This window comes from Annulohypoxylon maeteangense (genome assembly GCF_022496945.1).
Source record: "Annulohypoxylon maeteangense strain CBS 123835 unplaced genomic scaffold GGS22scaffold_37, whole genome shotgun sequence".
NCBI classification, from domain to species: domain Eukaryota; kingdom Fungi; phylum Ascomycota; class Sordariomycetes; order Xylariales; family Hypoxylaceae; genus Annulohypoxylon; species Annulohypoxylon maeteangense.
In genome coordinates, this window is record NW_025953284.1 from 72,670 (window position 1) to 99,696 (window position 27,027).

At 41.2% G+C, this 27,027-nt stretch overlaps 8 protein-coding genes and 1 non-coding gene across 9 annotated transcripts; 5 read left to right on the forward strand and 4 right to left on the reverse strand.

The window, feature by feature from the left end:
- The first annotated feature begins 2,830 nt into the window (after nt 1-2,830).
- On the forward strand, nt 2,831-5,705 carry GGS22DRAFT_103617 (uncharacterized protein). The gene has a single exon (XM_047957747.1). The coding sequence runs from the start codon at nt 2,990-2,992 to the stop codon at nt 5,327-5,329; it is 2,340 nt and encodes a 779-aa protein (XP_047813701.1). The 5' UTR covers nt 2,831-2,989; the 3' UTR covers nt 5,330-5,705.
- A 145-nt stretch (nt 5,706-5,850) lies between these two features.
- GGS22DRAFT_103628 (serine carboxypeptidase) lies at nt 5,851-8,541 on the forward strand. The gene is made up of 3 exons (XM_047957748.1): nt 5,851-6,321; nt 6,422-6,707; nt 6,792-8,541. Exons 1-3 carry the CDS (start codon nt 6,181-6,183, stop codon nt 8,366-8,368), a joined length of 2,004 nt encoding a protein of 667 aa, XP_047813702.1. The 5' UTR covers nt 5,851-6,180; the 3' UTR covers nt 8,369-8,541.
- Nucleotides 8,542-8,745: 204 nt separating this feature from the next.
- GGS22DRAFT_t143 lies at nt 8,746-8,858 on the forward strand. Its single transcript has one exon. It is a non-coding gene; the product is annotated as a tRNA-Asp (tRNA).
- Nucleotides 8,859-9,451: 593 nt separating this feature from the next.
- GGS22DRAFT_182765 (uncharacterized protein) lies at nt 9,452-10,450 on the forward strand (the record flags this gene model as incomplete). The annotated part of the gene is made up of 2 exons (XM_047964008.1): nt 9,452-10,204; nt 10,334-10,450. The coding sequence occupies 2 exons, from the start codon at nt 9,452-9,454 to the stop codon at nt 10,448-10,450; spliced, it is 870 nt and encodes a 289-aa protein (XP_047813703.1).
- A 44-nt stretch (nt 10,451-10,494) lies between these two features.
- On the reverse strand, nt 10,495-13,210 carry GGS22DRAFT_103647 (DUF1741-domain-containing protein). The gene is made up of 6 exons (XM_047957749.1): nt 12,857-13,210; nt 12,518-12,727; nt 12,260-12,413; nt 12,073-12,185; nt 11,683-12,020; nt 10,495-11,635 (listed from the first exon to the last, which is right to left on the reverse strand). Exons 1-6 carry the CDS (start codon nt 12,944-12,946, stop codon nt 10,657-10,659), a joined length of 1,884 nt encoding a protein of 627 aa, XP_047813704.1. The 5' UTR covers nt 12,947-13,210; the 3' UTR covers nt 10,495-10,656.
- A 493-nt stretch (nt 13,211-13,703) lies between these two features.
- On the forward strand, nt 13,704-14,952 carry GGS22DRAFT_103676 (iron-binding protein iscA). The gene is made up of 2 exons (XM_047957750.1): nt 13,704-14,661; nt 14,725-14,952. The coding sequence occupies exons 1-2, from the start codon at nt 13,926-13,928 to the stop codon at nt 14,760-14,762; spliced, it is 774 nt and encodes a 257-aa protein (XP_047813705.1). The 5' UTR covers nt 13,704-13,925; the 3' UTR covers nt 14,763-14,952.
- A 64-nt stretch (nt 14,953-15,016) lies between these two features.
- Nucleotides 15,017-16,750, reverse strand: GGS22DRAFT_103692 (uncharacterized protein). Its single transcript, XM_047957751.1, has 6 exons — nt 16,412-16,750; nt 16,230-16,343; nt 15,877-16,111; nt 15,706-15,823; nt 15,572-15,636; nt 15,017-15,494 (listed from the first exon to the last, which is right to left on the reverse strand). Exons 1-6 carry the CDS (start codon nt 16,568-16,570, stop codon nt 15,100-15,102), a joined length of 1,086 nt encoding a protein of 361 aa, XP_047813706.1. The 5' UTR covers nt 16,571-16,750; the 3' UTR covers nt 15,017-15,099.
- A 1,126-nt stretch (nt 16,751-17,876) lies between these two features.
- GGS22DRAFT_193854 (uncharacterized protein) lies at nt 17,877-19,312 on the reverse strand (the record flags this gene model as incomplete). Its single annotated transcript, XM_047965428.1, has 3 exons — nt 17,877-17,981; nt 18,150-18,600; nt 18,666-19,312. The coding sequence occupies 3 exons, from the start codon at nt 19,310-19,312 to the stop codon at nt 17,877-17,879; spliced, it is 1,203 nt and encodes a 400-aa protein (XP_047813707.1).
- Nucleotides 19,313-19,632: 320 nt separating this feature from the next.
- Nucleotides 19,633-21,169, reverse strand: GGS22DRAFT_176619 (uncharacterized protein). Its single transcript, XM_047963427.1, has 2 exons — nt 20,633-21,169; nt 19,633-20,573 (listed from the first exon to the last, which is right to left on the reverse strand). Exons 1-2 carry the CDS (start codon nt 20,742-20,744, stop codon nt 20,059-20,061), a joined length of 627 nt encoding a protein of 208 aa, XP_047813708.1. The 5' UTR covers nt 20,745-21,169; the 3' UTR covers nt 19,633-20,058.
- Nucleotides 21,170-27,027: the final 5,858 nt, after the last annotated feature.

The window sequence follows — 27,027 nt, forward strand, 5'->3', positions numbered from 1 at the left end:
GCAAGGCGCAAAGTCTTTTGCAAGATGCTGCGTCGGCTTAAAACATGCTACTCGTTAGTTGACCCGTGTCGTAAATACGCCTAGCATGAAGCCGACAAGCTATACCTACGATCTAATAACCAGAAGTCAATTGAGAATACCTACCTAGGTAGAGTCAATTATAAGTATCATGAATGAGATTAACACATCCCTCCACAGATCTCCCTTGCGTAACCACATTGCGGAGTACCTTTGCTAGTCTATCCAGTGTCTAGGCTGTCTAGGATCGGCGCTCACCTGGCAGCCTGGCCAATGCGACGGCCAAGCTAGAATATCCCGAAGCTGCACAAGGGCGGTCCGGAACAGTCGGTGAAAGCATAGAGACCTAACTATGTTACAATACTATTGTTGGAGAGGGCCAATAATAAAGACAAGCTATTCGTCAAGCCGCTTATTATTATTATTATTTTCGGAGGTAGGAACAGTAGAAGAAGTTCCTAGTATCTACAATAACAAAGCCAAATCAGCAATCATACACGAGACTTTTAGCTATTGTACAATACCATCAGTTGAGGGGTTTTCCCCTGGCAATATACTTAGGCAGGTAGGTAGTTGGGTAATAAAGGGAAGACGGACCTGATCAACTCCACATCAGACACCAGTTTGAGGCTCGCGAGGAATTCAGTATAGCGTGTTCTTGGTAGGATATGCAGTGCACATTCTAGGTAATCCATCTTATTACTTGTGTAGGCCGATAGACGCATGTGGTTCTAGTCTTGCTGCAACCGATTTATAATACTAGGTACCTAGGTAACTTCTCAACAAGAGAACTAGGAATACACCCGTGACGTGTAAGGTGCTCCAGGTACTTAGCTGTTGATTATACTCATTTTCAGGATCGTTCGATTTCTTCGAAACTGCACCGGATATCCTAATGAGGTAGGCATATCCGATCACTAGTCATTTCATAACACTCAGTTTTCGATGGGAAAAAAAAGAATGAAGTTATCAGATATGGGAGATCGACATCGGGTGGTGCGAAGACGATGATTTTTCTCTCCTCAGTAGTTGAGTTAAGAGTTAGTTAGTTTCTAGAGTTGAATATCAACATACATATTTATATACACACATACATTGTACCTAACTTACCGGTAGCCCCGGAAATAGGTGGGTTATGTCGGGTTTCCATTTAAGTTTCTTTAGTGAGTTTCTTTTAACTTGAATTGGTTATACATATGTACCTATTAGTCAGGTCTCCGTGTATATATTGAATACATTGATTAGTTATTCTATTCTTTCATTCTTATGAAAATTCCATTTAACCATAGCTATAGCTATGTGAGTTTTTAAGAACAGAATACATATATTCAAATTAAAAATAAGGAATCTAGTTTTAGAACCCCGATATAACCCCGGCTTTAAAAATCCATATTGAAGTGCCCCGATATCGCATAGATACATGTAGAGTATTCTAAGTGGGCGAAATCTGGGGAAATTTATTAAACAACTAAACCCATTAAAGATGTAACATCAATATTGGTGTAGTATTTCTTCAACGCTCATCAAGTAATATTTACATTCTTTAAAACAGCTACCGCTCTTTATATGGATTGCATGAAATACTTAGTCGCTCATTCTACCTCGGCAACCTTATATTAATGGGCAGCATTTCCGAAGGATGCATTTTCAAATGTCGGTCAACAGTATATAGGCGGGGTTGCAGGAACTTGAAGCCGTGATACCTGCAGTCGTACTAGGTATGGTACCTTGTTCCATCTTATAGCTCGTTTCATGTGTATATGCATGCTTGTCATGTTGGTATGTATCTAAATACTTTACTTCATAGATAGGTATACATCCATAGATACATTTGATGTATGTACCTAGGTATCACTCACCAATGTTTCTAACTCAGGTAAGAGCAAAAAACACTTATAATACCATCCATGATTACATAGATTTTAAATTCAATGTTCCCTACGTAAGTCCGAGTAAAAAGTCTAGCATGAAGTTTAAGGAAACTAGGTTTATTTAACTCGAGCTATCTGTTCCTCTATTCGATGTTATTGCCTTCCTGCCTTCTGATTCTATTTCCGTCACAGTGGAGTTTCTTCATACATATATCGACGGTCTACATACGTGTACGTACATGCATACATACTACCTAGTACATACCTATGTACACGCAGGTACATATATGTATAGGTAGCTACCTAATTCCCTATCTACATATGTACCTAGTAGGTATGGATTGATGAAAAGACTTAGTCTAGACAACTAACTGGTTGAAACCGGCAACCTCTATGGCATTTAAGAACGTTCTGGGTCAATTTCAACATAACCATCCACTCAGATGCCAGCTCTCATTTTACCACTTCCACCATTTGCATACCATGCAAGGTCACTTCAAACACGAAGCCCAAGCCCCAGCCAATCCAAGCTACTGGTCACTCTAGGCCGCTCTATTTCGTTCTCTCTATTCTACATATCTTCTCGCTAACTAGTATGTATGTAGAATATCTAGTAACTCCACCCACGATCCACTTCCCACTTTCCCCACCGCCCGGAGGAGACCGCGGGAGAGTTGCTTGTATCCATTATCCCCATTCCATTCAATGCAAACTAGCGGTGCGTCCGCCGCTCGTGGTTTGTAATTCTTGGTCCTTGTTCTTTTGGTTCATGGCTCACTAAGTCCATGGTATCTTTCGTCACGGGGCTAAAAAGTAGCTAGGAGAGGGGCTTATACTGCTTCTGGATCGAAGCCAACCTACTAACACAATGTTCTCCTGTCCTTACCATTATTGTTACCGCTCCTATTACTCTCATTTACTGATCTTCTTTAATCCATAACATTTAGGAATTCCTATTCTTTTGATTGCCTTCTTTTCTTCCTGCGCATCGTCAGCATATGATCTTGCAATTTTCACGCTGTTTATCTTTCTAATTTTTCTGTTTTGCATCCTTTTTAATATTGCTAGCAACCCCAATCCTAAAACGCCGACCCCTCACAATGGCATCTGGTGATGATGAATCGATGCATGATGATGCTTCAAGTTCCACACCTCAATCCTCTTTGGCGGCGAAACCTCGTCGTCGATTCGCTCCGCAACTCGTCGAGGAATCTGTGAAGTCTTCTAGTAAAAAGCAGCTTCAACTTCTGACACCGCCCGATTCTACCGTCAACTCAACTAGGAGACCCACGCGAGATGCTTCCGTACAGGTGGACGATACTGAAATGCCGGATGCGCCTCAGTCGGCACCGTCCAAACCTATTCGACGCTTTGCCCCAGTGCCAATTGAAACCACCTTCGATTCTTATAGAGTAAACAGTAACAGGAAGAATCCCCTCGGTCCTACCGCCGAATTGACCCCAGACCCCTCACCGACAACCCCGCAACCGTCCTTTTCTTTTAGAGTGGAGAGGCAAGGGGAGCACGAATATTCCGAGCAATCCCAGAACAAACCAAAGCGGAAATTCGCTCCGCAGTTGATCGAGACAACACGAAGATCGAAGAAGGCCGACCAACCAGGGCCGGCTACGAAGCCGATCGACAAGACCGATATAACTCCTGGTACAAATCATATATATGCACCGAAACCGAAGCGAAAAGCCGCCCCTCGCCCTGCCGTTACCGGCGTGCCGAATACCACCGGCGACAGTGAAGGCTTGCTTACACCACGCCGGCAACAATCCATGAAGCCCCACCCGAACACTCGGAGAGGTACGCGACAATCCTATACTCCCGACCTTGACACCATTCTATCATCCGAGTCGGAGAAGTCTTCCGAGGAAAATGACGACGATGAGGAGGCCCCCGCTCTCAGCATTGGAGCCCCCGCTCTATCTACCGGAGTTCCGGAGCAGGGGGAGGACGAAGATATCGGAGATTCGTGGAGCAGTAGGCACTACCATCTCCGTGACAGGAGGGAGTCTTGTGACGAGGAATTCTCCGGTTATCTGCTAGCTGTAGCCGCTAGGGAGGCTCAGAGGCAGCGCGAGCTGGAGGCGGCTATGGCGGCCTTCCCAAACGGTGTACGACCTGAGGGCGTGGAACACTTTCTTGTCAGAGATAACTCGGAAGATGACGATCCTCTAGACGAACGATTAAGGCACGGCACTTCGCAGCTTCTGCGCCGTAAGGAGTCGGACCCAGGTTGGGCTGTTAAGGAAATGCGAGCGCATGCAGAAAGGCTAGCTCAGGCTAGGCAAGAGAGGATGGGCATGGACGAAAGTCTAGATCATATGGATATAACGCCTCCCCCTGCAGATCCACTCTGGACGACATCTGCCTTTAGAGCATCGTTCGACGAAGAGATGCGGGATGCTCCGAGCCCAGTGATAAGCACACCTTCGCCTGCTTTGTTAGCTAGAGTAGACTCGCACCCTCGCGCACCCTCGCCCCGCGTCGCACCGGAGACCGGCCTCCGTGCCAGCCCATTTGGCATCCCCTTCGGCTTCCGTAGCAATGAACCGGAAGATCCCCAAATGAAAAAAATGCGCATGGCAGCCTCTCCGCCCATGCTTGGCGGCGACTTAACGTTCCGTGTTTGTCCCAGCCCGAAGCAGACGCGAATGGAACCAAGCCAACGATACTGCGCTGGTGGCAAACCTGAAGGGCATCGGCGGGATGTTACAGGGACCACGGGGCTGTGGCGTGGGTATTGTTCCGCTAAAGCTAACGTCATCGTGGAAACAACGCACACGGGACCTAATCTCCTAATGACCCCACAGGAACCGGCTTCGCCAACGGATCCATTCTCGGCCGCATTTACCGCATCCATGAGCATAAGTGGTGTCATGACGGGCACGCAGTCGCCCGGGGCCGTGTCTCCGACACACCGTCATAGCCAGCAGAGGGGCTTGTATATGCTTACGGGGCTAGATGAACGGCTGAAAAAAGAGAAGGCCCGTAAGGAGCTCGAGGAACGGATAGCGGCCGAATTCGACGATGCCTTCGTCACGCAGGTCTACAATTACATAAGTCTTGGGTATCCAGCTACAGCACGTGCCTTCGACTTAGAACTAAGCAAGATCAGCGGCATTGACCTATTAGAGCTGCGTAAGGATGATAATCTCAAGGTCGAAAAAGGCTTTATGCTACATATGGAGATGAGCATTCATAAGGGACATGGCCATTCGATGAGCGATTCCGATAGCGGCGAAGATTTGCGTTTCCGTACGCCGGAGGAAGATGAGAGAAGGGCTCGCAGGAAACCAAAGCCACCGCGGTGGATCGCCCTTAAGTTATACATACGGGAATGGGCGCGCCAGCACCCAAGTCTTAACGATGCCGGCTCTGGTGAGATGGCCTGGGGTGTCAGGGCTAGGAGAGGAAGTTGGGCCATTTAAATAAAGAAGCTATGTGGTGGAGGATATGATTTTTATTTATTTTTGGGGGGGTTGTTGCATAGCACCGGAGCGTTTGTTAATTTTGTTGTATGAGATTTTTCATGAACGCGAAAACGTGCCTGTCTATAGTAGGGACGGCTTTGGATCTGGAGCATGTAGGGGATAGCACTTGTTCAGAAGGTTATTGGGCTAATTAGTACGCCCGTGATATGGGCTGGCGTTAAGACTTCACTTCTGAGAGACGGGTAAGAGAAGAACTGTAGAAGAGAGATTTGTCAGAGTTACTCAAGACCAAGTGAACAAGGAGAAAAGGTGTTATAGAACTCTTACCTTCTATAGTGAAATTTCTATACAAAATGAAAATTTACTACTAGTATTTGGTGTAGCTATCAGTATACAGTATACTATAGGTACCTATAAATCTAATAGGTACGTACCTAGGTCCTAGGTACCTACCTATACATCTAACAGGCGGGGCAGCTCTCAGTTTGGCCAAGACCTGTCGAGCCAACTTCCTTGCTCCTGTTGTTACCTTCCTTAATTGTATTATAATAGGAAAAGTCCGGTCTGGTCGACTCTTATCTCCTGTCAATTCTTCCTACACATCTAGGTAATTATCAACCATGCCACGCTACGCAGCCAGCGATGCAGTCGTCTACCCTCGAATGACGAAAGTGCGGGGAATAAGACAATATCATGCCAAGTTTCTATCAACATTGAAAGTAAATTAGTTGATAAATACCTAGATAGGCACGTAGGTAGGTAGGTATGTATATGTAATGGGAGTAAATCATATCATAGCACATGTTGGATAGATTCGTTATCTTGTTGCCTCGCTACGATATAATAAGATGTCGTTGACCAGATTTCAAGCTGTCTTTGGTCTTTCTTTACTGATTCCGGTTGTTCAAGCTCAATTTCCCCCGACGCCCGAAGACGTCACCGTTCTTAAATCTAGGTTTGGCAACGGAGTCACGATTAGTTATAAAGAGGTGAGAGAATCCAACACAAATATAGTTATAGTCCCTACATAGGTACTATACAAATACATGACATAACGAGTTCTGTCTATCATGTCTTACTTTTTCTAAGCCAGGTATCTGCGAGACGACGCCGGGTGTCAAATCCTATGCTGGCTACGTCCATCTTCCACCTAACTCACTCGAGGACTTGGGGGAGGACCAAGACTACCCTATCAATACCTTCTTCTGGTTCTTCGAAGCTCGGAATGACCCTGAGAACGCACCGTTGTCTATATGGCTGAATGGCGGTCCGGGAAGTAGCTCATTGTACGGGCTCTTCACCGAGAACGGTCCTTGCTATGTCAATTCTGACTCTAACTCAACTACACTGAGCCAGTGGGCATGGAATACAGATGGTAAGTGGAACGGAGAGATTCTCCTAATGTCTAGGTTACATTTAAAAATACGGTATCATAGACCGTCTTACTGACCCGCTCAAGTCAATATGTTATTTCTCGATCAGCCGACTCAAGTGGGCTTCTCATATGACACATTACAAAACGTCACCAAGAATCTTATCTCTGGACAGACTGTTAAGCTTGATGAGTCAGACTCCATCCCTGAGCAAAATACGACTCTCCTAGTCGGTACATATCCAAGTCAGGATAGAACCCATACGGCCAGAGGCACTCGCAACGCTGCCATTGCCTTGTGGCATTTTGCACAGACTTGGTTTCAAGAATTCCCTGGTTACCATCCGAACGATTCCCGGATCAGTCTGGCCACTGAGTCGTACGGCGGTAGATACGGCCCGGCTTTCACTGCCTTTTTCGAAGAGCAGAATCAGAAGATCGAGAATGGCACCTGGAACGGTACAGAGGGAGAGAACTACACCATCAATCTTGATACGCTTATCCTCATTAATTCCTGTATCGACCGCCAAGTTCAGTGGCCAGCTTACCCGCACATTGCCTATAACAACACGTATGGCCTGGGAACAGTCAACGAATCTATCTACCTACAAATGGTAGAGGCTCTCGATAAACCCGGTGGATGCCGTGATCAAATCGATGATTGTCGCGTTCTAGCACTTGTTTACGACCCCGACAACATTGGCATCAACGATACCGTGAACAAAGTGTGTTCAGATGCAGAGACATTCTGCTCCAATAATGTCAGGGGCCCATATCTCGAGTATTCGGGTCGCAACTATTACGATTACGCGTCTCTCGACCCCAACCCCTTCCCGGCCCCCTTCTTTGGTCTCTATCTCAACCAACCGCATGTCCAAAGGGCGATAGGCGTCCCCATCAACTACACCCAATCTTCAGGTGCCGTAGCTTCTGCTTTTAGGGCCATAGGGGATTATCCCCGGCCAGGATGGATCGAGGATCTCACGTTCCTGCTAGAAAACGGAATAAAAGTTCACCTCATGTACGGCGACCGAGATTACGCCTGTAACTGGATCGGTGGCGAGGCCGTCAGCTTGGCCGTCAACTACACGGGAACTGAAAAGTTCCACGCGGCGGGATACACAGATATCGTCGTGAATGACACGTACGTTGGTGGACAAGTCCGTCAGTATGGCAACTTTTCATTCTCGCGTGTATACGAGGCCGGGCACGAAGTCCCCGCATACCAACCCGAAACGGCATATAAGATGTTTCACCGCGCCCTATTTAATAAAGATATCGCGACTGGTACTGTCGACCTTGTTGATAACCCTGAATACGTCACCCAGGGTCCCTCTGACACGTGGGCGATTAAGAACCAGGACCCTCCCGACTTGTTGCATTTCTGTTATGTGTACGACACTTCTACGTGTACCGAGGAGCAGATCGAGAGTGTGCTCAACGGTACGGCTGTTATAATCAGCGGTATTATCAAGGATGGGAACTCGACTCGGTTATTCCCAGAGATATTTAGTGGCAACAGCAGTCCTTCGTCTACTACGGCCCCCGCCTCCGCAACGACTACAAGTAGTGCTGCGACTCATATCGCGCGAGATGGGGTCGATGCACTGATTCTCGGGGTTTGGGCTATGGCATTAATATTGATACATGCCCTATTGACATGATTATAGTGAATGGATAGGTTATCTTGGTACCACAGCATTAACTCGTCGGTATGTGTTAACAACAGCGAAATATACCTACCTAGGTAGATATTCTGCCGATACAAACTGAAGTTTGCTGCCATATGAATTAGTCAGGACTACGTGAATAGGTATGGATAGGTATATAATCGAAGTGTTAAGATACCTTGGTTAGGAGTGCACTCGTGTCATCAATATCGAAGACGAAACTCGTAATTTGTGACCCACGTATCGTTTCTGCCGACCTAGTAATAGTCGGTATCTTTATGCAAAGTTTTAACAGAGTAAAACTTATATCTCAGCTTCTTAGCGCCACCACACCATGGAATTAGCGCCTACAAATATGTGGTGACTCAAATTCTCGATTCGTCTAGTGGTTAGGATACCTGCTTGTCATTCTCTTTACGGGCCTTCGAATAGCCTAGCACAGCTGAATTCGCAGGTGGCCGGGGTTCAATTCCCCGATCGAGAGAACTACAGTTCGTTTCAATTTCCCTTATCTTTTTTTCCCCTTTCTTCTCATTTTTCTTCTCATTTTTCTTCTCATCCCTCCTCCCCCCCTTTTTTCTTCCCCCCCGCTACTTTTTTATATTTACCCCTTTAAATACATTGGTGAATTTCATCATTTATACAATGTCGACTTTTCAAATATGTGGTGTGGTAATTGAGAAATGTCAGATACCGTTGGTTCGTACGAATGTTTCATTCAGACGTGGGTATGAAATTGATTTGTCACATCGAGTAGCCAATTTATGCTTAGTTCTCCCAATGTGTTGCATTCCATTCCAAAAAGTCCACGGTTTTTCAGCCTGTATGTAGTGTAGTGCCACCATTCGCGACACCGGCAATGATTGGTATCGACAGCTATGTAGAAGATTCGTTCGGAACCACGTACTCCGAATATGTCAAGGGGTCATATGTTAGTCAATGCTGATTAGAAAACAACCTTGGGATATCGTAAACCTCTCTGGTTTGATGTCGATTATAATCATTAACTCAGTAGTTCAATATTGCAACGACTACGCTAGTATAAATCGCGTCATAAAAGTGCTGACTACTGCAGTCATGGCTTCAATGACTCGATCGTCAAGCGCCATAGCTTTCGTTATCGCCGTAATCGTTGTATTAGCATCGGTCCTCTACCGGTTCAAGCTCCCATATCTCACATCTCTATCCCCGCACTTCGTCTTATACTCGTCGTCGTCAAAGACCTTCGGCCGATATATGAAACACGCGTCGTCTTTCAGATGTCCCCAACACACCTACACAACCGAAATAATATCGCTCGATCCCCTACTCATCTACATCGACTCGTTTCTTGCACCTGTCGAGATCGAGGCCCTGCTAGAAGCTGGCGAGTCCGAGTTCGCCCCATCCCAAGTCTACAAGCGAGGCCGCAACCAGGACACATCGGATCGCACTTCATCGTCGGCCGGCCTACCGCGCGACAACCCAACCGTGCAATGCGTGTTAGAACGGGCCGAGGGATTCCTCGGCACGATGCTAGATCCCTCCCGTGATGACATTGGACCGCCGCAGCTGGTACGTTATACGGCCGGTCAACGCTTTAATAGGCATCGTGACTGGTATGAGCGCCCGCAACCCGTGCGGAAAGGCATGCTGGGACGCGGGAAGGGCTGGAACCGCATTGCTAGCTTCTTTGCCATCTTGCAAGACCAATGTACGGGCGGCGAGACGTGGTTCCCGCTCATCAATGCTACCATTCCTTTGGATGCTGATGGGAAAGGGGATCGGCTTTGGAAAACGCATGAGAATGGCGGCTTGATGTTTAGACCTGTTTCTGGAAATGCGCTTTTCGTATGCAACGTTTTCTTTCCCCTTTCTTTCCCCTTTCTTTCCCCATACTCTCCTACCCGAAAGATATGTATTACTAGATTTTTTATTTATTTATATCAAGGAGCGACCGCTAATCCCTCGGCGCCGTAGTGGGTCAATCTATTCGCGAACGGCACTGGCGATGATCGGACTATCCATGCCGGTTTGCCGGTAGAAGAGGGTTTGAAGACAGCGATGAACATCTGGCCGCGTAAATTTTATGACTAAAATTGTTAGATAAAACGAGCCTCTAGTCCTACTTCATCATTAACCAGCTGGTGGGTTGTGTTAGGCGTGCTTAAAGGGAAGGTTAAGATGTTTCTTGTCATGGTGTAAAATGGTCCTGTTTTCGGCTATGTAGAGCTGTCCGGGTTTATGGAGCGTACATATTCCTGGCTCGTTCGATATCACGCCTGAACCTCGAGCCGCACTATCTAAGCTTGTACGATAATGTGGACGTCCGTGACGGTCGCCCGCGCCATCTTCTTTAGTAGCGTCCTTTCATCGGCCTCGCGATACCTCTCCCAACCGTCAAGTCCTTCCTTAGCTTGGATACTCAATGTCTCGTAGCCTTGTTTTATCACCTCCGCCACCTCGGTACTGGTCAGGTTCCTTTTGGAGCCTCCAGACTCGAGCATGGTCTTATAATGCGCGCTCACGCTGACGAGGGTGCCTATTGAATTCGATGGCCGCCTAGATAGTGCGTATGTATCGCGGAACTTCATCAAGACCTCGCCGCTCTCTACAACTTTGTAGAATAGATCATCGTAGGCAGCTGGAGTGGGAAGAAATGCCTCGCCGGCCGAGAGGGAAAGAGCCAAGAGGTTCACGACAAGATCCAGGAGAGAATCGAAGTGCGATAGGTCTTTGAGGTCGGCGGCGTAGGTTGTGAGGAAGCGGATAAGGGACAAGAGCGAGCGGAATAGCTCAGACCAGTGGTAATGCAATCGGGTTCGGGACCGGGACAGGTATGATATGATACGCAACATGATACCAACGCATAGAGTGTACAAACTAACATCTAGCCTGCGACGTAGGTTGTGGTTGATGCCGTCAATCATGGTATCTAACACACTAGTCGCTAAGATGCGTTCCCCTCGGACGGCAGGGAGGAAGGGCTGCCGCTGACGACAGAGTCTGACGGCGACCTTGCTCTCGTCGCCACATAACCGCTTACATAGAAGCTGATCTTCAATAAGTAGCCGGAAAACCATCAGGCTGAGATGCGCGTAGTTAGTAGCTCGGGTAGAGAGGAAAGCATGTTGGAGGAGGTAAGAGGTGAAGGATAAGAAACTGGAGATGGGCTGCTCTTCGCCCTTCTCGGCTGGCAGCGAGACAAGGTTGAAGCAGAAGAGCTTGTTGGCGTGGCTGAAATCGTATGTCCCTAGCAGTACAGCAGCATTCTCGCCCGGCCTGGCTGAGTTAGTAGTGGATAAAAGGTGGATGGGAGGATAACCTACAGTTTTGCGAACATCTGCTTAGCTTCTTCTGGATCGTACGTTGGTTTCTGGTTTGACTTCGGACCGGGAGCGATGGCTCCGAGCCCAATCATATTCAGTGTGCTCGCAATCGTCCATCCTTCAGGCAAATCTTGTAGAATATCGATGTATTGGCCCCTCAAACTTCGACATGTGTGCCCAACACATCTAACAATCTTCTGTATAGTCGCCTCGTTGACGAAATCGTTGAGCCGAAGTTGGTAGGGGTTTTGAAACTCAAATTTGTTGTAGTTTGCCAGCAAACCCAATAGCGTAAACGGTTCCAAGACCCTGTGCGGCGAGTCCGATTCTTGGATAAACTAAATCGAGTCAGTCACACCACGTCTTAGTCGGAATATTAATGAAGCCAACCTTCATAATGGCGGGGAAAAGATCCCGTTGTATGAAATATGTCAAGAGACTCGTCTGGTACGCGCCCGAAGTAATAGATAACACAACCTCGACGCCTTTCTGCCGAACTTCCACTATATCCCAGCCATTAGCCCCTTTATCGATCCCAGAAGCGTAGATACAAAGATATTTATAAACCCCAACTTACTCGATTTGCCATTGCGAATAATCCCATCTAGAGCGCTTACGAAATCAGTGAAGATGGCGTCAACCTGATCCAGCCCTGCTAACACGGCTATTATATCTGAGCTTGGATTCGTATACTTTTTCGGGAGGACGATAGAGAAGAAAGTGGTTAGGGTCTTTATACAAAATCCAATCCAGTTAGAAGCATGTTCCTCATATAGTTTTTTTTATCGAAAATAAAAAAAATATAAAAAAATAAAAATAAGATCTCGGGTTTTACCTCGAGGGCGTGCAAGTCAGCCACGCCATTGCCCTTTTTTAAGCATTCTACAGCCCGGAAAAAGAGTTGTTGGGTTTGCAACTGAATGCTTATTAAGTCATCGGGTCCAAGCCTGACGAGTATACTCTGCAAAGATAGTCGATCGGGTTTTAGAAGGAAGAATTCTGTCCAGAAGCCCTCAGGCCTATCGGTGTCTGGATCAACGTCGTCCTACTCGGGCGGAAATGGATGGTCAGCGACCCAACGAAGTACCAAGGCGGGGCCGGCATACCTTTGGATCCCATTTGTCAGCTATTTGGCCAGTCCTAAGATGATAGGGGAAACCGATTGCTCCCGAACCTTGAATAGCGCCTCGTATAGTTGGACCACCTTTGGCTGGAAGGATTCAGGTCGAGCCTGTTGGGTCAAGGGAGAGGCAGAGGGATCCATGACCGACAACGGTGGAGGTGATGGGAATGAGGGTGAGGTATGAAAAGACGAAGACACATATACGCAGCCTATGTGACTATTGTATAATGTATTTCAACTGCTGCTTATAGACGAAGAACCATCTCCTTGATGATAAGAGAAGGGTGTAAATGATATGATATCGTATTGACTCTGGACAATCGCAGGATAACGTAAAGTTAGTATGTACAGAGCAGGTAGGTCGGTTCAAATGCGTGCAGTAGGTTATGTAGATATGTATGTACAATATGATAAGATAACATTATTCGACACGCGAAGGGCATCACGACCATTTACATGTACCTACCTATTAATTGAATTGATGCGACTACTAGGTAAGGTCAACTGCCAGGTGGTCAATAACCTTGAAGTACGTAAGTGGTACCTGGATACATGAATAAATATATATATATGTGCATATGCATGCTCTTACCATAGCTGCATAGGTATTAAATAGGTCTACATTTACTGTACCTAAGTACTTTTTTACCATCAAGAAATGTACTAGGTACTAATATGTATGTAGGTATTCAATTAGCTCAAAAAGAATAACCCACCTAATTAACAACATCATACGGAACAAACTATATTCCGTAGAAGCCGTTTGCCCGACAGTATGGTTGACCAATAATAATTCCTTGATTGGTTCGGTCAGGACCGGAGTCCCCTAATCGACCGATGTCATCAGATGACGATTTCGGTACCGTTAATCATTAACTAGTTATTTTCTAGTTTTGCAGTTTTGCCATCCATTGCGATTAACAATCAACAACTGCCTAGTAACTAATACTAATCCAAGTCGTCTATACCTACAAATGAACAAGCCACCTGGGCAATTCACAAACAGCTCACGTCCATTACCATTCCTAGATGCCGGTAATTATTCTATAACTTAACTGGGGTATATATCTGCCACAAACGCGCAACCTCTTGTACTTAATTGTCGTACTCTACCGTGCACATGAGTTCGCCGCGCATAGCTCTTTCACGAGCTTCGACAGGCGTGTTGGGTCGCCTCATTACCACTTCTGCCCCCAGGACACGACCATGCGAGAATCTCCTGCGACAGTTCTCTCACTACCAGCCTTGGTATAGCCCTTCAGATAAACTCCAAGCCACGCCTTCCTACCAACCCTATCCTCTGAATCCAAACCGGAACCTGCCTTCTCAGCCACGCAATGACCCTATACCAGAGACTTCCATCGCCAGTCCGATACCAAAGGTTCATGAGACACGACCACCAGCTCCGGCTCCGACTCCGACTCTAGCGCACCGAGATACAACTATAGCTACTACAGCCACGACGGATACTACGACTGTAGCTTCGCAGCCCCGCTCCTCCGTGACGGAACAAGAGACCCAGAAGGCAAAGCCAAAGTCGACCCCTCCAAAACGCAAGTTAAGGCCACGCAAAGCCGCATTGAAGCTCACTCCGTCAGCCGTGGAGCAACTGCGCGTCTTGCTGGACAACCCGGAGCCGAAGCTAATCAAAGTAGGCGTGCGCAACAGAGGGTGCAGCGGCTTATCCTATCATTTTGATTATGTCGATGAGCCCGGAGCTTTTGATGAAGAAGTGGAACAAGATGGGGTAAAGGTCTTAATTGATAGCAAGGCGCTATTTAGCATAATAGGAAGTGAAATGGATTGGGTTGAGGATAAGCTAAACCAGCGCTTCATTTTCCGCAACCCGAACATAAGTAAGTCCCACTTTCTCCTCCAGCCAGCCACCTTGATAGTGCTAACATGTCACCTACCTGCAGAGGAGGAGTGTGGCTGTGGCGAGTCCTTCATGGTGTAGTAGCGCGCAGCAAACGATGACGAATCGAGATACCACTCACATGCATCAGTCGGCGTTGCTCTGCTTATATTTAGACCAGTCATACAGTTATTATACAGTTATCATACACTTGGTTGTTGTGTATCGACCCTGTCTACTCGACTCCATCCTCGACTCCAAAATTCCATGGTAAACCAATACGAAGAAGAGTCCAATCCCACTTAGATAGAATTTAAATCTTAGTTGAGATTGCTCATCAGCCCGCTATTCCTACACATATGGCCATGGCCACCTCATCATTCATTACCTAGCGGTTAGCATATTGACCGATCCACCTCCCCTTAAGGCGGGCATGCCATCATACCCACGGCGAATACGATGGAGGAATTCTTCCTAACTCGATGTCGATACCGGCATCAGGTCTCGTGCCCACAAATTCGACATGGAACTCCTCCGTCTTCAATATAGGGCCATTCGTTTTGGTTGCATCAAGCTGGATCTTGTCTTCGCTCACCGTAACGCCACGTATGTCTGCTGCCTCAAGGCGAACACGCGTTACTGACGAGGCATTGATGCTGCGCACCCGGCTCGCTATTCTCCGATATTGATCTCTGATATAGACGACAGGCCAACCATGGCGCCTACTAGTTCCTGTCGCCTCATGCACCAGTGCGCGGAGCACTGGGATCGACGCCGCCATTATAGTAGTGGCAACCTCTGCTATAGACCATATCGAGAGTTCAAAAACGTTGTCTGCATAATTCATAACCTTAGAACCAACTTTGCGATAGCCTCTTTCACAAATAATGATCTCGGATGATTTCGCTCACCGGCAAACTCTTCACTTCTAAGTACTCGAAGTTTAGTGCACTTGATGATTGCAGTTACTCCCGCGCTGTAGTGAGGTGTAAGATGAACCGCCGAACATTGCGCCATCAAGTGTCGTCAGGGTTGTCGAGCTTACCAAACACCCATGCTCATACCGACGGATATGCCTATCTTTTCACTCGTCTGCATCTGGAGGTTTATAATAATCGGCCACGGAAGTGCGGCCAGGATGAAGTCCATGAACGCGGAATATGCTATAGCGTCGATGAGTTGTTTACTCGAACAGTTGGGACTGTCATGGGCCTACCAGCAGCAAAAATAGTGACCCCGAGGATAAGATCTCTATTCCAGCACATCCCGCTGTCCTGTGTGGTTGGGCGGCATTGCAACCATCTGAGTATCACGCTGACACATGTGATTCCATTCATGGAGATGATGATGATACGAAGCACTACTCTCAACCGAGGCCCTGCAATCCTGATAAGTGTTATGGCAAAAGATGTCTTGCTCCATATTGCCGCAATGAAGAATAGGGTTCCTGTCTACTACAACGTAAGTATTGCCGGTTGTATGAATTAACCAATCTTGCTATCTCGAGGGAAAGCATGTACATAGATAGGCATAATATAGATAGATAGAAAAATGAATAGTTTTCCTTACTATAAAAGTAAGCAGGCTAACGTCGTGGACTCCCATTTGGCTGTCCTGGTCATGTTGGAAGAATACAGCTGCAACGCTGATGCTCGTGAGAGCGCCGGAAGCAATGAGAACGACCTAAAAAAAAGTTGCAACGCTGTGTGAGCTCGAGTACGTCTTTGGTACCAGTGGCCATGAAGACTAACCCATGAAGCTATCAAGACCCAATCGTCCCACCAAAGTCCCTTGCTCCTCTTAAATTTACAGAACACCCGAAGCCCGAGGAACGTCGTAGCGAAGGTGATGAGAATCCACACAACCGTGTCGATCCAGTGGCCAGCACTAGGTGTGTGCGAGTCCTCCATTAATTCAGATCCAACCTTGGCCGCCTAGACTACCTAGACTACTAGTCAGGCAATATTGTATGATATTATCGTCCTAAGCCGGGCGAAGAGGGAGAAGGCGGGCTCTTCAAAATTATTGTATGCATTCGTTTCTCACCCGGGATCATGTCGATATATTGGAACATTGGATTTCGAGACGGCCTAGGCAGGCGATAGGACCTGGGTGGCCTCAACTTTTTATCTTCAACAATGAAGTTATGTGCGTGTTGGAGTATCTGTGGAGGGCATATCATGCAAGACATGGATGGCGATCCCAAAGGCCATAACGGTAAGGGGAATCCTTCAACCCAACCAACCCCAAACGTATAGTCTTCGAGCTGATCACGCAGCTACGGTGCTATAATAGAACGCATCCCCAAGGCTCGTCCACTCGACGAAGTCTATGCGAGTAAGATCGGCTCTGGTCAAGGTAGGCAAAGCATCAAATATTTTATATACTGTAGCCATCTTCCCTCGGATTAAGCACCCGTACTGTAAGAACATTGTTTTGCAATGACGCGGAGAGAAGTTTGCGGCGTATCTGATGGTTGCACACGGAATACTTATGTGGATGTTACAGCACACGAGGTTAGGGAGGATTTAAAGTAGAGGTGCATGGAGCAAGTATTGAAGCAGATTGGTTTTATCCACCGGTAGAGGTAGGAGCGAAGAAGTGATATTTCATACGAAATGTGACCCTGCCGTCTCCATCTCCTTTTCAATCTCCCTCCCCTTCTCCTTCTCGATTTCCACTGCCGTTCTCATCCATACCGGTATTAGATGGTGGTTTACCGGGTTGACTAGCGGACTCCTCGATACCTTTCTTGTAGCCCGATCATTAAGTTGAGGTTAAGGGGCCTTACTAATGATACACTGCTTACTTCAAGAAAACTAGCCTATTGCAAGAGAAGAAAGACGACATGCATGGAGTGAGGGGGGAACGGCAGGATTGGCGGGAAGGAATACTGATATCGGCATCTACCGGTCATCGAGTCAGCCAATCAGCCTCCTGAGAGGTAGCCTCTTCGCTTTTGAAACATCATCACGTTCCGTGCCTCTCTGCATTGCGCCATCGCCACATTCATGTTATATTACCAACATATGCATTCTATATACCCAGAGAAGCTCTTTTAAGTGAGCGATAATTACCTATTTAGCACACTTCGCTGTGACCTTCGAGCACCGTCGAGCACAGGTCGCATACGGCGGACCAGTCCTATATCAACAGAAGGCCTAAACACTTAAGGACACCCATGACACCGGGTGACTGTTGTCAAGGAGGGCAGAATTATCCTAGTTGCATTACCATCCCCTTTTTGATGGCATCTATTTCTCGCTTACCCAGCGGATCTTTATGATCGAAGTTTGCCGCCTTGCGTCTAGCGCTAGACCACTGTGGTTGATGATGTCAGCTATGACCTCGTCTAAATAATTAGGTAAATAGGGCAAATCCGGGATGGCTCTGAAGTGTCCGCTCCCGGCGGCCTAGTTCTAGTTTGTTGGGAAGGTTTAACTTCTAACACCAGCGAAAGTCGGACGAAATAAGTCACCAGTTACGTACCGTTGTGATGTCTAAAGCATCGCCGCCAATACCGTCAATACCAGTATTTCCCTTCCCATACATGTCCTTGTATTTCTTCAATTCGGCATTCCAACCCCACGGGTCTTTCTTGCCTTTTTTAGGTAGTCCTACCTCGCCGGCAAGGTCCGCTGTGAGCTCGTCTATGTCTTCTGGACCTTGTAACGTAACACCACGCTGGTTGGCATAGGAGAGGATAGCATCATCGAAATGGTCAACTGCAAATTTCTTTTTGTTGCCCCTCTCGCCATCAAGGATGCCAACTTCGCGTAGTTGGGGGACTAGTTTCAAGAATACAGCCATGAAGGTGCCAAGGCTCTTTACATCGGTGGCGTCGCCGACTAGATCTTGGTTGTCCAGTTGAGCGAGCATGTCGAGAAACATGCGGCCGGCAAGGCGAACTGTAGCCTCGACGAGGGCACCATCATCAACCCTGGCCAGGCGAAGGGTACCATTAGTAAGATACGCAGGTAAAGAATTAAGATATGAGAGGCTCACATCATCATAATACCGCTGGCTGAGCTCAGCAACCAAAGAGCAAGACCCTCGCATACAGCCCATTGTTCTCTCCAACCACGCTCTGCTGCCTCGTCATAGTCTAGAAGCAAGTTTTGCACAATTTCTACGCAGCCATAGCCAGCATGGTCATTGAACGTGTACATTTGAAAGTTATCAGGATCACGCAGGTTGAGATGAGTATGCTGGATGACATATTTCCGGTAGCCTGCCTTGCTAACGACCCACGAGTGGTCCGGATTCAGCGAAGCAGGTTTGAAACATAGGCAGTGCTTCTTCCCGCATCCAGGTCCATCCCGAGTCGCACCCCCGACTTCGTCATCGTCATCGTTAGTATCTGCCTCCTCCTCCTCCCCTTTACTTTTGCCACCTTTGGTATTGTCGTCGTCGTCGTCGTCGTCGTCGTCTTCTTCTTCTTCTTCTTCGTCGCTATCCTGTATCGGCGAACAAATAGTCATAAATTCGTACCACTTGTCGGGATCATTCCAGGTAGTTTTGTAGTCGGCGTCGGCGTTGGCCGAAGCAGATACAACGGACCATCGTTTGCTTCTTGGTGGCCCGCCAGTCGGGGTTTTGGCTCTTTTCCTAGCAGAAGCAGCCGAGCCGGATGCGGCGCGTTTAGGGGGCATTTTAGCAATACTAAGTAGGAAGGTATATATCACATATGTATATATGATAACCAACGTGTCAAGTATCAGCCTTCAACTTTGGTGCAAACGCTTTTCGCGATGGATTTATTGTACTTCGGTGTGTACACTAGAGAATGTGCAGAAGACCGTTCACAAGGACAGAAAGTTTGGAATATTTGGAAATTGGTCAAGGCGCGACGAGTGAGCAGCTACTAATAGTATGTAGAGACGCCGACGCGCTCGGTACACGTGCGTTTTACATTAATCATTTAATGGGGTTTAATTACATAGGGACTAAACTGACGTCACAGCCTGTTAGGTACATACGTATGTATCTATTCAAATACAATGATTAGTTAATTATCAAGTACCTACTAGGTAGAAATACACAGTAAGAGAACTACCCTCGCGTCTATCCAGGACGTAAATCATATGCGTAGGTAGTCAGGTAAACCCCCATGTAGACTACAGTCGTGACCTACCCAGACAAGCTGGTGTGCCCACCGATGAAGTCCTCGTCATGCCATCGTAGTTTACTACCATTCCACAGTTTATAATAAGGTATCCGAACGGGGTGGTTCCGATGAGCAACAGTAATTATGGTATTAATTCATTCCACCCGTCCACAGAAAGCCACGGGAGAGATAGATACAAGACGGTGGATATGCATATCATCTCCCCACCAACACAGCTTCCTCTACAGCTTCCTCTACAACGTCCATCGGATACATGGCCCCGGACCCCCTTTACGACACTTGTTGAATGCTCACGTCCACAGCTTGGCATGACGGGTTACGTGGTGGTAGGGTAGAAACCCATGCGAGAGATTCGTAATAATAACCTCCCGTAAATTGATCGCAGACATGGAAGTTGGTGAGGTTGCCTAGAGTAGGGACTGGGTCTGGGTAGGTGGCATTGAATTGCGAATCATCGTAACCACCAGCGATGTATAGCGTACCGTTATCAGGATGAAAATATACGGGCGTGCCGTCCTCGACACTCGGGTAAATGAGAGCAGTGAGGACATTGCTTCCGAAATTGGGGATGAACCGCATCGAAGAGGGGACTGTTATGGTACCATTGCCACTACCTGCGCTCAACAGGTAGGTAACCCAGCCCGGCTGCAACGGCGCGCCAGTATCCGAATTGTAGGCAGTGTAGTTGAAGTAGAACTCGGTGACACTCCCGGCCGGAGGGGTGGAACCGGCCGAGTAGCAGAGACCTTCAATGGCAGCACCTGCATGACAGGCAGCAGCATAACCTATAACTACGGTTTAGAAAGATGTGTATATATTGTGCGGCAGAAGGGAGAGTCGTTACCGTCGATGGATGAGTTTCCTTTGCCGGTGATATGGAGCGCGAAAGGACCGGTAGAATTGGAGGCGGTCGCTGTTGCGACAAAGACGGCAAGGGCAGTAGACCGAAACAGCATTTTGAATACCCTTCTTCTCGACGGCGTTTTCTACTGGATGGAACGATAGTGTATCGGGAGTAAACGAGTCGGAAAAGGGGAAAAGGAGAAATTACGTTGCCGATTTATTGGTACGACTCAACTCTAAACATGAAAACAGATCTAAGATGCAAACGGCAAACAGGAAAGGCGAGATGAAAGAAATTTATAAACATTTCGGGAATTCGCCTCCGACATGTCTATCATTACGTCTTTGAGGTTGTAAGCAAGTGCAATTGCCCGATTAGACACTAGAGCTACTCGACTTTGTCGTTGCCCCGTCAGCTCATTTTAACAAGATGCGAAGGAGGATCAGGAAGGAGGAAGGTCAACGCAACATCATTACATTGTTTATTGCAGATCTAAAACATTTTACTTGTTATGATAGGATATCAATTGAAAGGTCGAAGCGAACCAACCATTCACGTTATTTCTCGTGTATGCAATGGAAATGGCCGAGACTCGAAAAGGTGTTCATACAAGTTCCGCGAATGCCCGAGCTCCCGTTATTTCAGATGCTTTGAAATTAACGCCGTGTTTATCTCAGGTGGCCTCAGACTAGTCACCACGCTGTGGCTTGTTTGTGGCTTGAGGGGTGGCTCGAGCTTTTGTATTTGTGGGCCCTGTGCGCAGAACGCGCGGTTTATTAATTTAAAGTTTCGTTAAAAAAAACGCGTATAAATTAATAAATTTTTATAATAATAATAATATTAATATTTTTAAAATTATTAATATTATAATAAAAATATATCGATATAATTTTAAAAATATATTTTAAACGTAAAATTTAATTTAATTATTTTTCGTAATTAATTTTTTTAATTTTTAAAATTTATTATTTTTAAATATTAAAACGTTTTTTAAAAAACGATTAAATTATATATTATTAAATAAATCGTTTTATATTTATATATATTTTTTATAAAAAACTTTAACCGCGTAATATAAATATATTATTAAATTTATATAATAAAATTAAATCGAAAAAAATATAATTTAAAATATTTTAAACGTTATATAAATTAATATATTATAAAATATATTTTTTCACGTAATATATTTTTTAAAAATATTTATTTTTTTAATTAATTTTAATTAATTATTTTAAAATTAATTTTTTAAAAAAAATTTAATATTTATAATTATTTAAAAACGTTTTATTTAATTTATTTTTAATTTAAATTTCGAAATTTATATTTTATTTAATATTATAAAAATTTTTTTTAAAATTAAACGTTATATTAAAATTAATTTAAAAGTTTTAAAAAAAAAATTATTTTAATTTTTTTAATTTTTAATTTTTCGTTTAATTTTAAAAATAAAAATTTTTTAACTTTTTTTTTATTTTTTAAAATACGATTTTACGCGAGTTACGAGGATTTTAAAAAATAAAAAAAAAAGTTAAAAAAAAATTTTTTTACGAAAAATTATATATAAAAATTTATAAAAAAAAAAGTTTAAAAAAAAAATAATTAAATAAAAATAAAAAATAATATTCGTTCGAAAAATTAAAAAAAAAATTTTATAATTAATAATTTTTTCGAATTTAATTTAATTTTTAAATTAATTTAAAAATAAATTAAAAAAAATTTTTAATATTAATAAATTAATTCGTAAATTAATTTTTAATTTAATTTTTAAATTAATTTAAAAAAATAAAATAATAATTAATTAAATTAATTTTTAAATTAATTTATATATTAATTTTTAAATTAATTTTTAAATTAATTTAAAAATTAATTAAATAATTAATAAAGAATAATACTGGCCGCGCAGTATAAAAACCGGATTTTCCCGCGCAGTACCCCGCCAGTATCAAGTGTACCTTTCCCCGCATATAAATCGCCGTACAAATACATGTACTAGTAATGGCTCAATTGTTAATTTTCGAAACTTTAATCATACCCCACTACACCTGTACATCTTTAACTTCAACCTGTTTTCTCTTAATGAAATAATTCAACAAAAATACAAATCTGACTTCAATCGAAAGGACTTTCAAAGGGGGTTCGATCGAGATAAGTTGCACCATTTAGGATTATCAATTAATTAAGCTAGAAGTGGTTGAAGTCAAGGCCGTACATTGGCTATTTGGTAAGCTTTCAATCGAAGGTCCTGATCTCATATCCTAATCTCATATATCAAGTACATCACTCATCTTTCGCCCGATTATCCAGTTGAATAGAGCTTCCAGCAGCATGCAACCAATACTAATCGATTCAGCTATTAACGGGCTTTTATATAAACCTAATTACAAAGATCTGCGATCCGAACTGATTACGAAATAATAGGTTAAACTGAAACGTATACTTCGGTGGTGGATTTGACAACTTCCAGTTCTAAGGGAAATACTGTCCCTATCGCCGAAGTATGCCTTTCACTTCAAACACTTATATCTCCTTCAATTCGCAACTAGCATGAGTGCAACCAATATCAATCGTATCTCCTTTCAACGCGCTTTCGATTGATACCAGGTAAGTATTTTCTTCGAATTAATCGATTACGAGAGAACAGGTCGAAGTTAAGGGTATACAGGCGAAATAAGGTTTCTGTCTTGTGTCAATCGAGTCATCGCGAGTACAAGTAGTTGTACAGCGATTTGTATGCGGGCAGAGGTACCTTTGATTCCGGCGGGGTACTGCGCGGGAAAATCCGGTTTTTATACTGCGCGGTTAATATTACTTTAATTTAAAAAGTAATTTAATAATTAAATTAATTTTTAAATTAATTCGAAATTAATAAATCGATTTATAAATTAATTCGTAAATTAATTTTAAATTTAATTTTTAAATTAATTATTTAATTAATTTAACGGTTAATTTAATAATTAATTAAATAATTAATAAATTAATTTTTAATTTAATTTTTAAATATAATTAATATATAATTAATAAATTAATCGCCGGATTAATTAAATAATTAATCGAATAATTAATTAAATAATTAATTAAATAATTAATTAAATAATTAATTTAAAAATTAATTTAAAAATAAATAAAAAAATAAATAAATAAATAAATTAATTAATTTAATTAAAAAATTAATCGAATCGAAATTAATGTAATTAATTAAAAAAAATGCATTTAATTAAAAACGTAAATAAATTTAAAGTTTTATTAAAATTTAATAACGCGTTAAAAAAAATTAAATTAATTAAATATATTAAAATTTTTTATTAATTATTTATTAATTATTTACGTAATATTTCGTATTTTTCGCGTAATTATAAAAAAAATTTTATAAATATTAAAAAAAATTTAAACGTAATAATATTTTTCGAATAAATAAAAATATATTTAAAATTTAAAATAAATTTAATTAAAATTTTTTAAATATTCGTAATTATAATAAATTTAATATAAATTTAAAAAAAATAATTAATTAAAATAAATTAAAAAAAAATAAAAACGTTTTAAATATTTTTCGAATATATTAACGTAAATTTTAACGTTATTACGCGGATTTAACGATATATTTATATTACGTAATTAAAGTTTTTTTTATAATATATTTTAAATATTTTTATTAATTTATTTTATACGATACGTTATTTTATTAAAATAAAAAATATTATTATTAAAATTAATATATTATAATTTATATTTAAATTTTAAAATATTTATAAATTATTACGTAATTAATTTAATCGTAAATAAATTATTTTTTATTATTATTATTAATAAAATTAAAAAAGTTTTAATTTAATTAAAATTTAAATTATATATTATAAAAAATATAAAATAAAAATAAAAAGTTTTAATTAATTAAAAAAAATATAATAATTTTTATAATATATATAAATTAAAATTATTTAAAATAACGTTATATTATAACGTATTTATAATTTAAAATAATTTAAATTTATAATAAAATTACGAAAATTATTATATATATAATAATTTATTTAATAATATAAATTATTTAATTATTATTTTAAAAGAGTGATACTGCCCGCGCAGTATGAAAAGTGGATTTTCCCGTGCAGTGTCATGTGATAGCATTGAGTGTACCTTTCCCCGCATACAAATCGCGTACAAATACTTGTACTCGCGATGACTCAATTGACACAAGACAGAAACCTTATTCCACCTGTACACCCTCAACTTCGACCTGTTCTCTTTCGATGAAATAAATTGACAGAAATACGAAATCCTATTCAATCGAAAGCGCGATCAATTACAATTCGACTGATATAAGGTGCATTCATACCAGTTGGAAACTGACAGAGGTATAAGTGGTTGAAGTGAGAGGCATACTTCGGCGATGGGGACAGCATTTCCCTTAGAACTGGAAGTTGTCAAATCCACCACCGAAGTATACGTTTCAGTTCAACCTATTATTTCGCAATGAATTCGGGTTACAAGACTTCAAAACCAGGTTCATATGAAAGAGCTTGAAGAGCTGAATCGATCGATATAGGTTGCACGCTTCTGGCAGTTGTATTCAACTGTAAATCCGGGCGAAAGGTGGCTGATGTACTTGATATATGAGATCAGGACCTTCGATTGAAAGCTTACCAAATAGCCAATGTATGGCCTTGACTTCAACCACTCATAGGTCAATCAATTGTTGATTCGAAATAGTGCAACCTGTTTCGATCGAATCCCCTTTGAAAGCTCTTTCGATTGACGTTAAGTTTATATTTCTATTGATTTATTTCATGAAGGGAAAACAGGTTGAAGTTAGGGGTGTACAGGTGTAGTGGGGTACGATTAAAGTTTCGAAAATTGTCAATTGAGTCATCGCTAGTACATGTATTTGTACTTGGATTTGTATGCGAAAAGAGGTACACTCGATGCTGTCACATGATACTGCGCGCCAAAATCCGGTTTTCGTACTGCGCGGGCAGTATCACTCTTTTAAAAATTTATATTAATAAATTCGAATTTAATAATTAATAATATTAATTAAAAAAAGAATTTTTTATTTAAAAAATTACGAAATATATATATACGTTAAATTATTATATATTAAATTTTTTTAAATTAAAAAATTCGAAGTTTTTTTATAACGAAAATACGTTTTATAAAATTAAAAAAAAATATTTTAATAAAAAAACCGTAAAAATTATATAATTAAAATTATTTTCGAGTTTATTTTCATTAAAAAAACTTCGTTTTAAATTTTATATATTTAATTTATTTATTTTTCGAATTTAATTTATTAAAATTATAATTAATAAACGTTTTTAAAAATAAACGCGTTAAAATAACGTGGTTTTAACGTTATAATATTTTATTTAAATTAAAATTAAAATAATAAAAATATTTTCGTATTAAAAATTTTATTAATTTTATTTTATTCGAAAATATTTATTTATATTAAATTAAAATATAAAATTATAAAATTAAAAATTACGTATTTAATTTAATTTTATCGTTTTATTCGTATTTTATTATAATTTTATATTATTTTTATTATTATTTTAATAAATTATAAATTTATAAAAATATAATTAATTAATTAATTTTTCGTACCGTTAATATTAATAAATTAAATATTAAATTTATTATTACGTTTTTATTTTTATTTTAATTTAATTTTATAATTTATTATATTATTAAAAAATAAAATTTAATTTTTAATATATTATTTTAATTTTTAATAAAATTTAACGTAAATAATAATAAAAAAAAACGATAAAAAATTAAATCGATTTTTAAAAATACCGTAGCGGGAAAAAGGGGGTTTTAAGAATTATTCTTCGTATAAAAATATTATTATAAATAAAATATTTTAACTCGGCGTAAATACTTTTTCATATAAATTTAGTAAGAAAATACATTAATAAAATAATTTATTTTTTAAAATTATTTTTTTTTATTATAATGCTTTTAAAATAATTTTACTTTTATTATATTATATCGAGAATTATTTTTTTTTATTAAATTATAATAATAAATCGTAATTATTTTATCGAATAATATTAAAATTATTTTTTAAATTAAAATAAAATTAATAAATAAAAAAGAATTATTTTTTAAATTATAATTATTTTAAACCACTTTTTAAATAACTTCACTTTTATTAAAATATTATAAAAATCATTCTTTTAATTATAATGAAATTTATAAATAATAAAAAATTATTTTTTAATTTATAATTAATTTAATTAGTTTAATTAATTTAATTAATTTAATTAATTTAATTAGTTTAATTAATTTAATTAATTTAATTAATTTAATTTATTTATTTTAATACGTACGTATTTAATTTATTTAATTTATTTAATTTATTTAATTTATTTAATTTATTTAATTTATTT

Coding starts and splice junctions, on each gene's coding strand:
- GGS22DRAFT_103617 (XM_047957747.1), top strand. CDS start 2,990: ATGGCATCTGGTGATGATGAATCGATGCATGATGATGCTTCAAGTTCC.
- GGS22DRAFT_103628 (XM_047957748.1), top strand. CDS start 6,181: ATGTCGTTGACCAGATTTCAAGCTGTCTTTGGTCTTTCTTTACTGATT. Junction 6,322..6,421: donor TCACGATTAGTTATAAAGAG/GTGAGAGAATCC, acceptor ACTTTTTCTAAG/CCAGGTATCTGCGAGACGAC. Junction 6,708..6,791: donor GTGGGCATGGAATACAGATG/GTAAGTGGAACG, acceptor GACCCGCTCAAG/TCAATATGTTATTTCTCGAT.
- GGS22DRAFT_103647 (XM_047957749.1), bottom strand. CDS start 12,946: ATGGATCCCTCTGCCTCTCCCTTGACCCAACAGGCTCGACCTGAATCC. Junction 12,186..12,259: donor TATTCGCAATGGCAAATCGA/GTAAGTTGGGGT, acceptor GCTGGGATATAG/TGGAAGTTCGGCAGAAAGGC. Junction 12,021..12,072: donor TTTTCCCCGCCATTATGAAG/GTTGGCTTCATT, acceptor GACTCGATTTAG/TTTATCCAAGAATCGGACTC.
- GGS22DRAFT_103676 (XM_047957750.1), top strand. CDS start 13,926: ATGAGTTCGCCGCGCATAGCTCTTTCACGAGCTTCGACAGGCGTGTTG. Junction 14,662..14,724: donor TTTCCGCAACCCGAACATAA/GTAAGTCCCACT, acceptor ACCTACCTGCAG/AGGAGGAGTGTGGCTGTGGC.
- GGS22DRAFT_103692 (XM_047957751.1), bottom strand. CDS start 16,570: ATGGAGGACTCGCACACACCTAGTGCTGGCCACTGGATCGACACGGTT. Junction 16,344..16,411: donor GGGTCTTGATAGCTTCATGG/GTTAGTCTTCAT, acceptor ACTTTTTTTTAG/GTCGTTCTCATTGCTTCCGG. Junction 16,112..16,229: donor TTAGCCTGCTTACTTTTATA/GTAAGGAAAACT, acceptor ACGTTGTAGTAG/ACAGGAACCCTATTCTTCAT.
- GGS22DRAFT_176619 (XM_047963427.1), bottom strand. CDS start 20,744: ATGCTGTTTCGGTCTACTGCCCTTGCCGTCTTTGTCGCAACAGCGACC. Junction 20,574..20,632: donor AGGAAACTCATCCATCGACG/GTAACGACTCTC, acceptor CCGTAGTTATAG/GTTATGCTGCTGCCTGTCAT.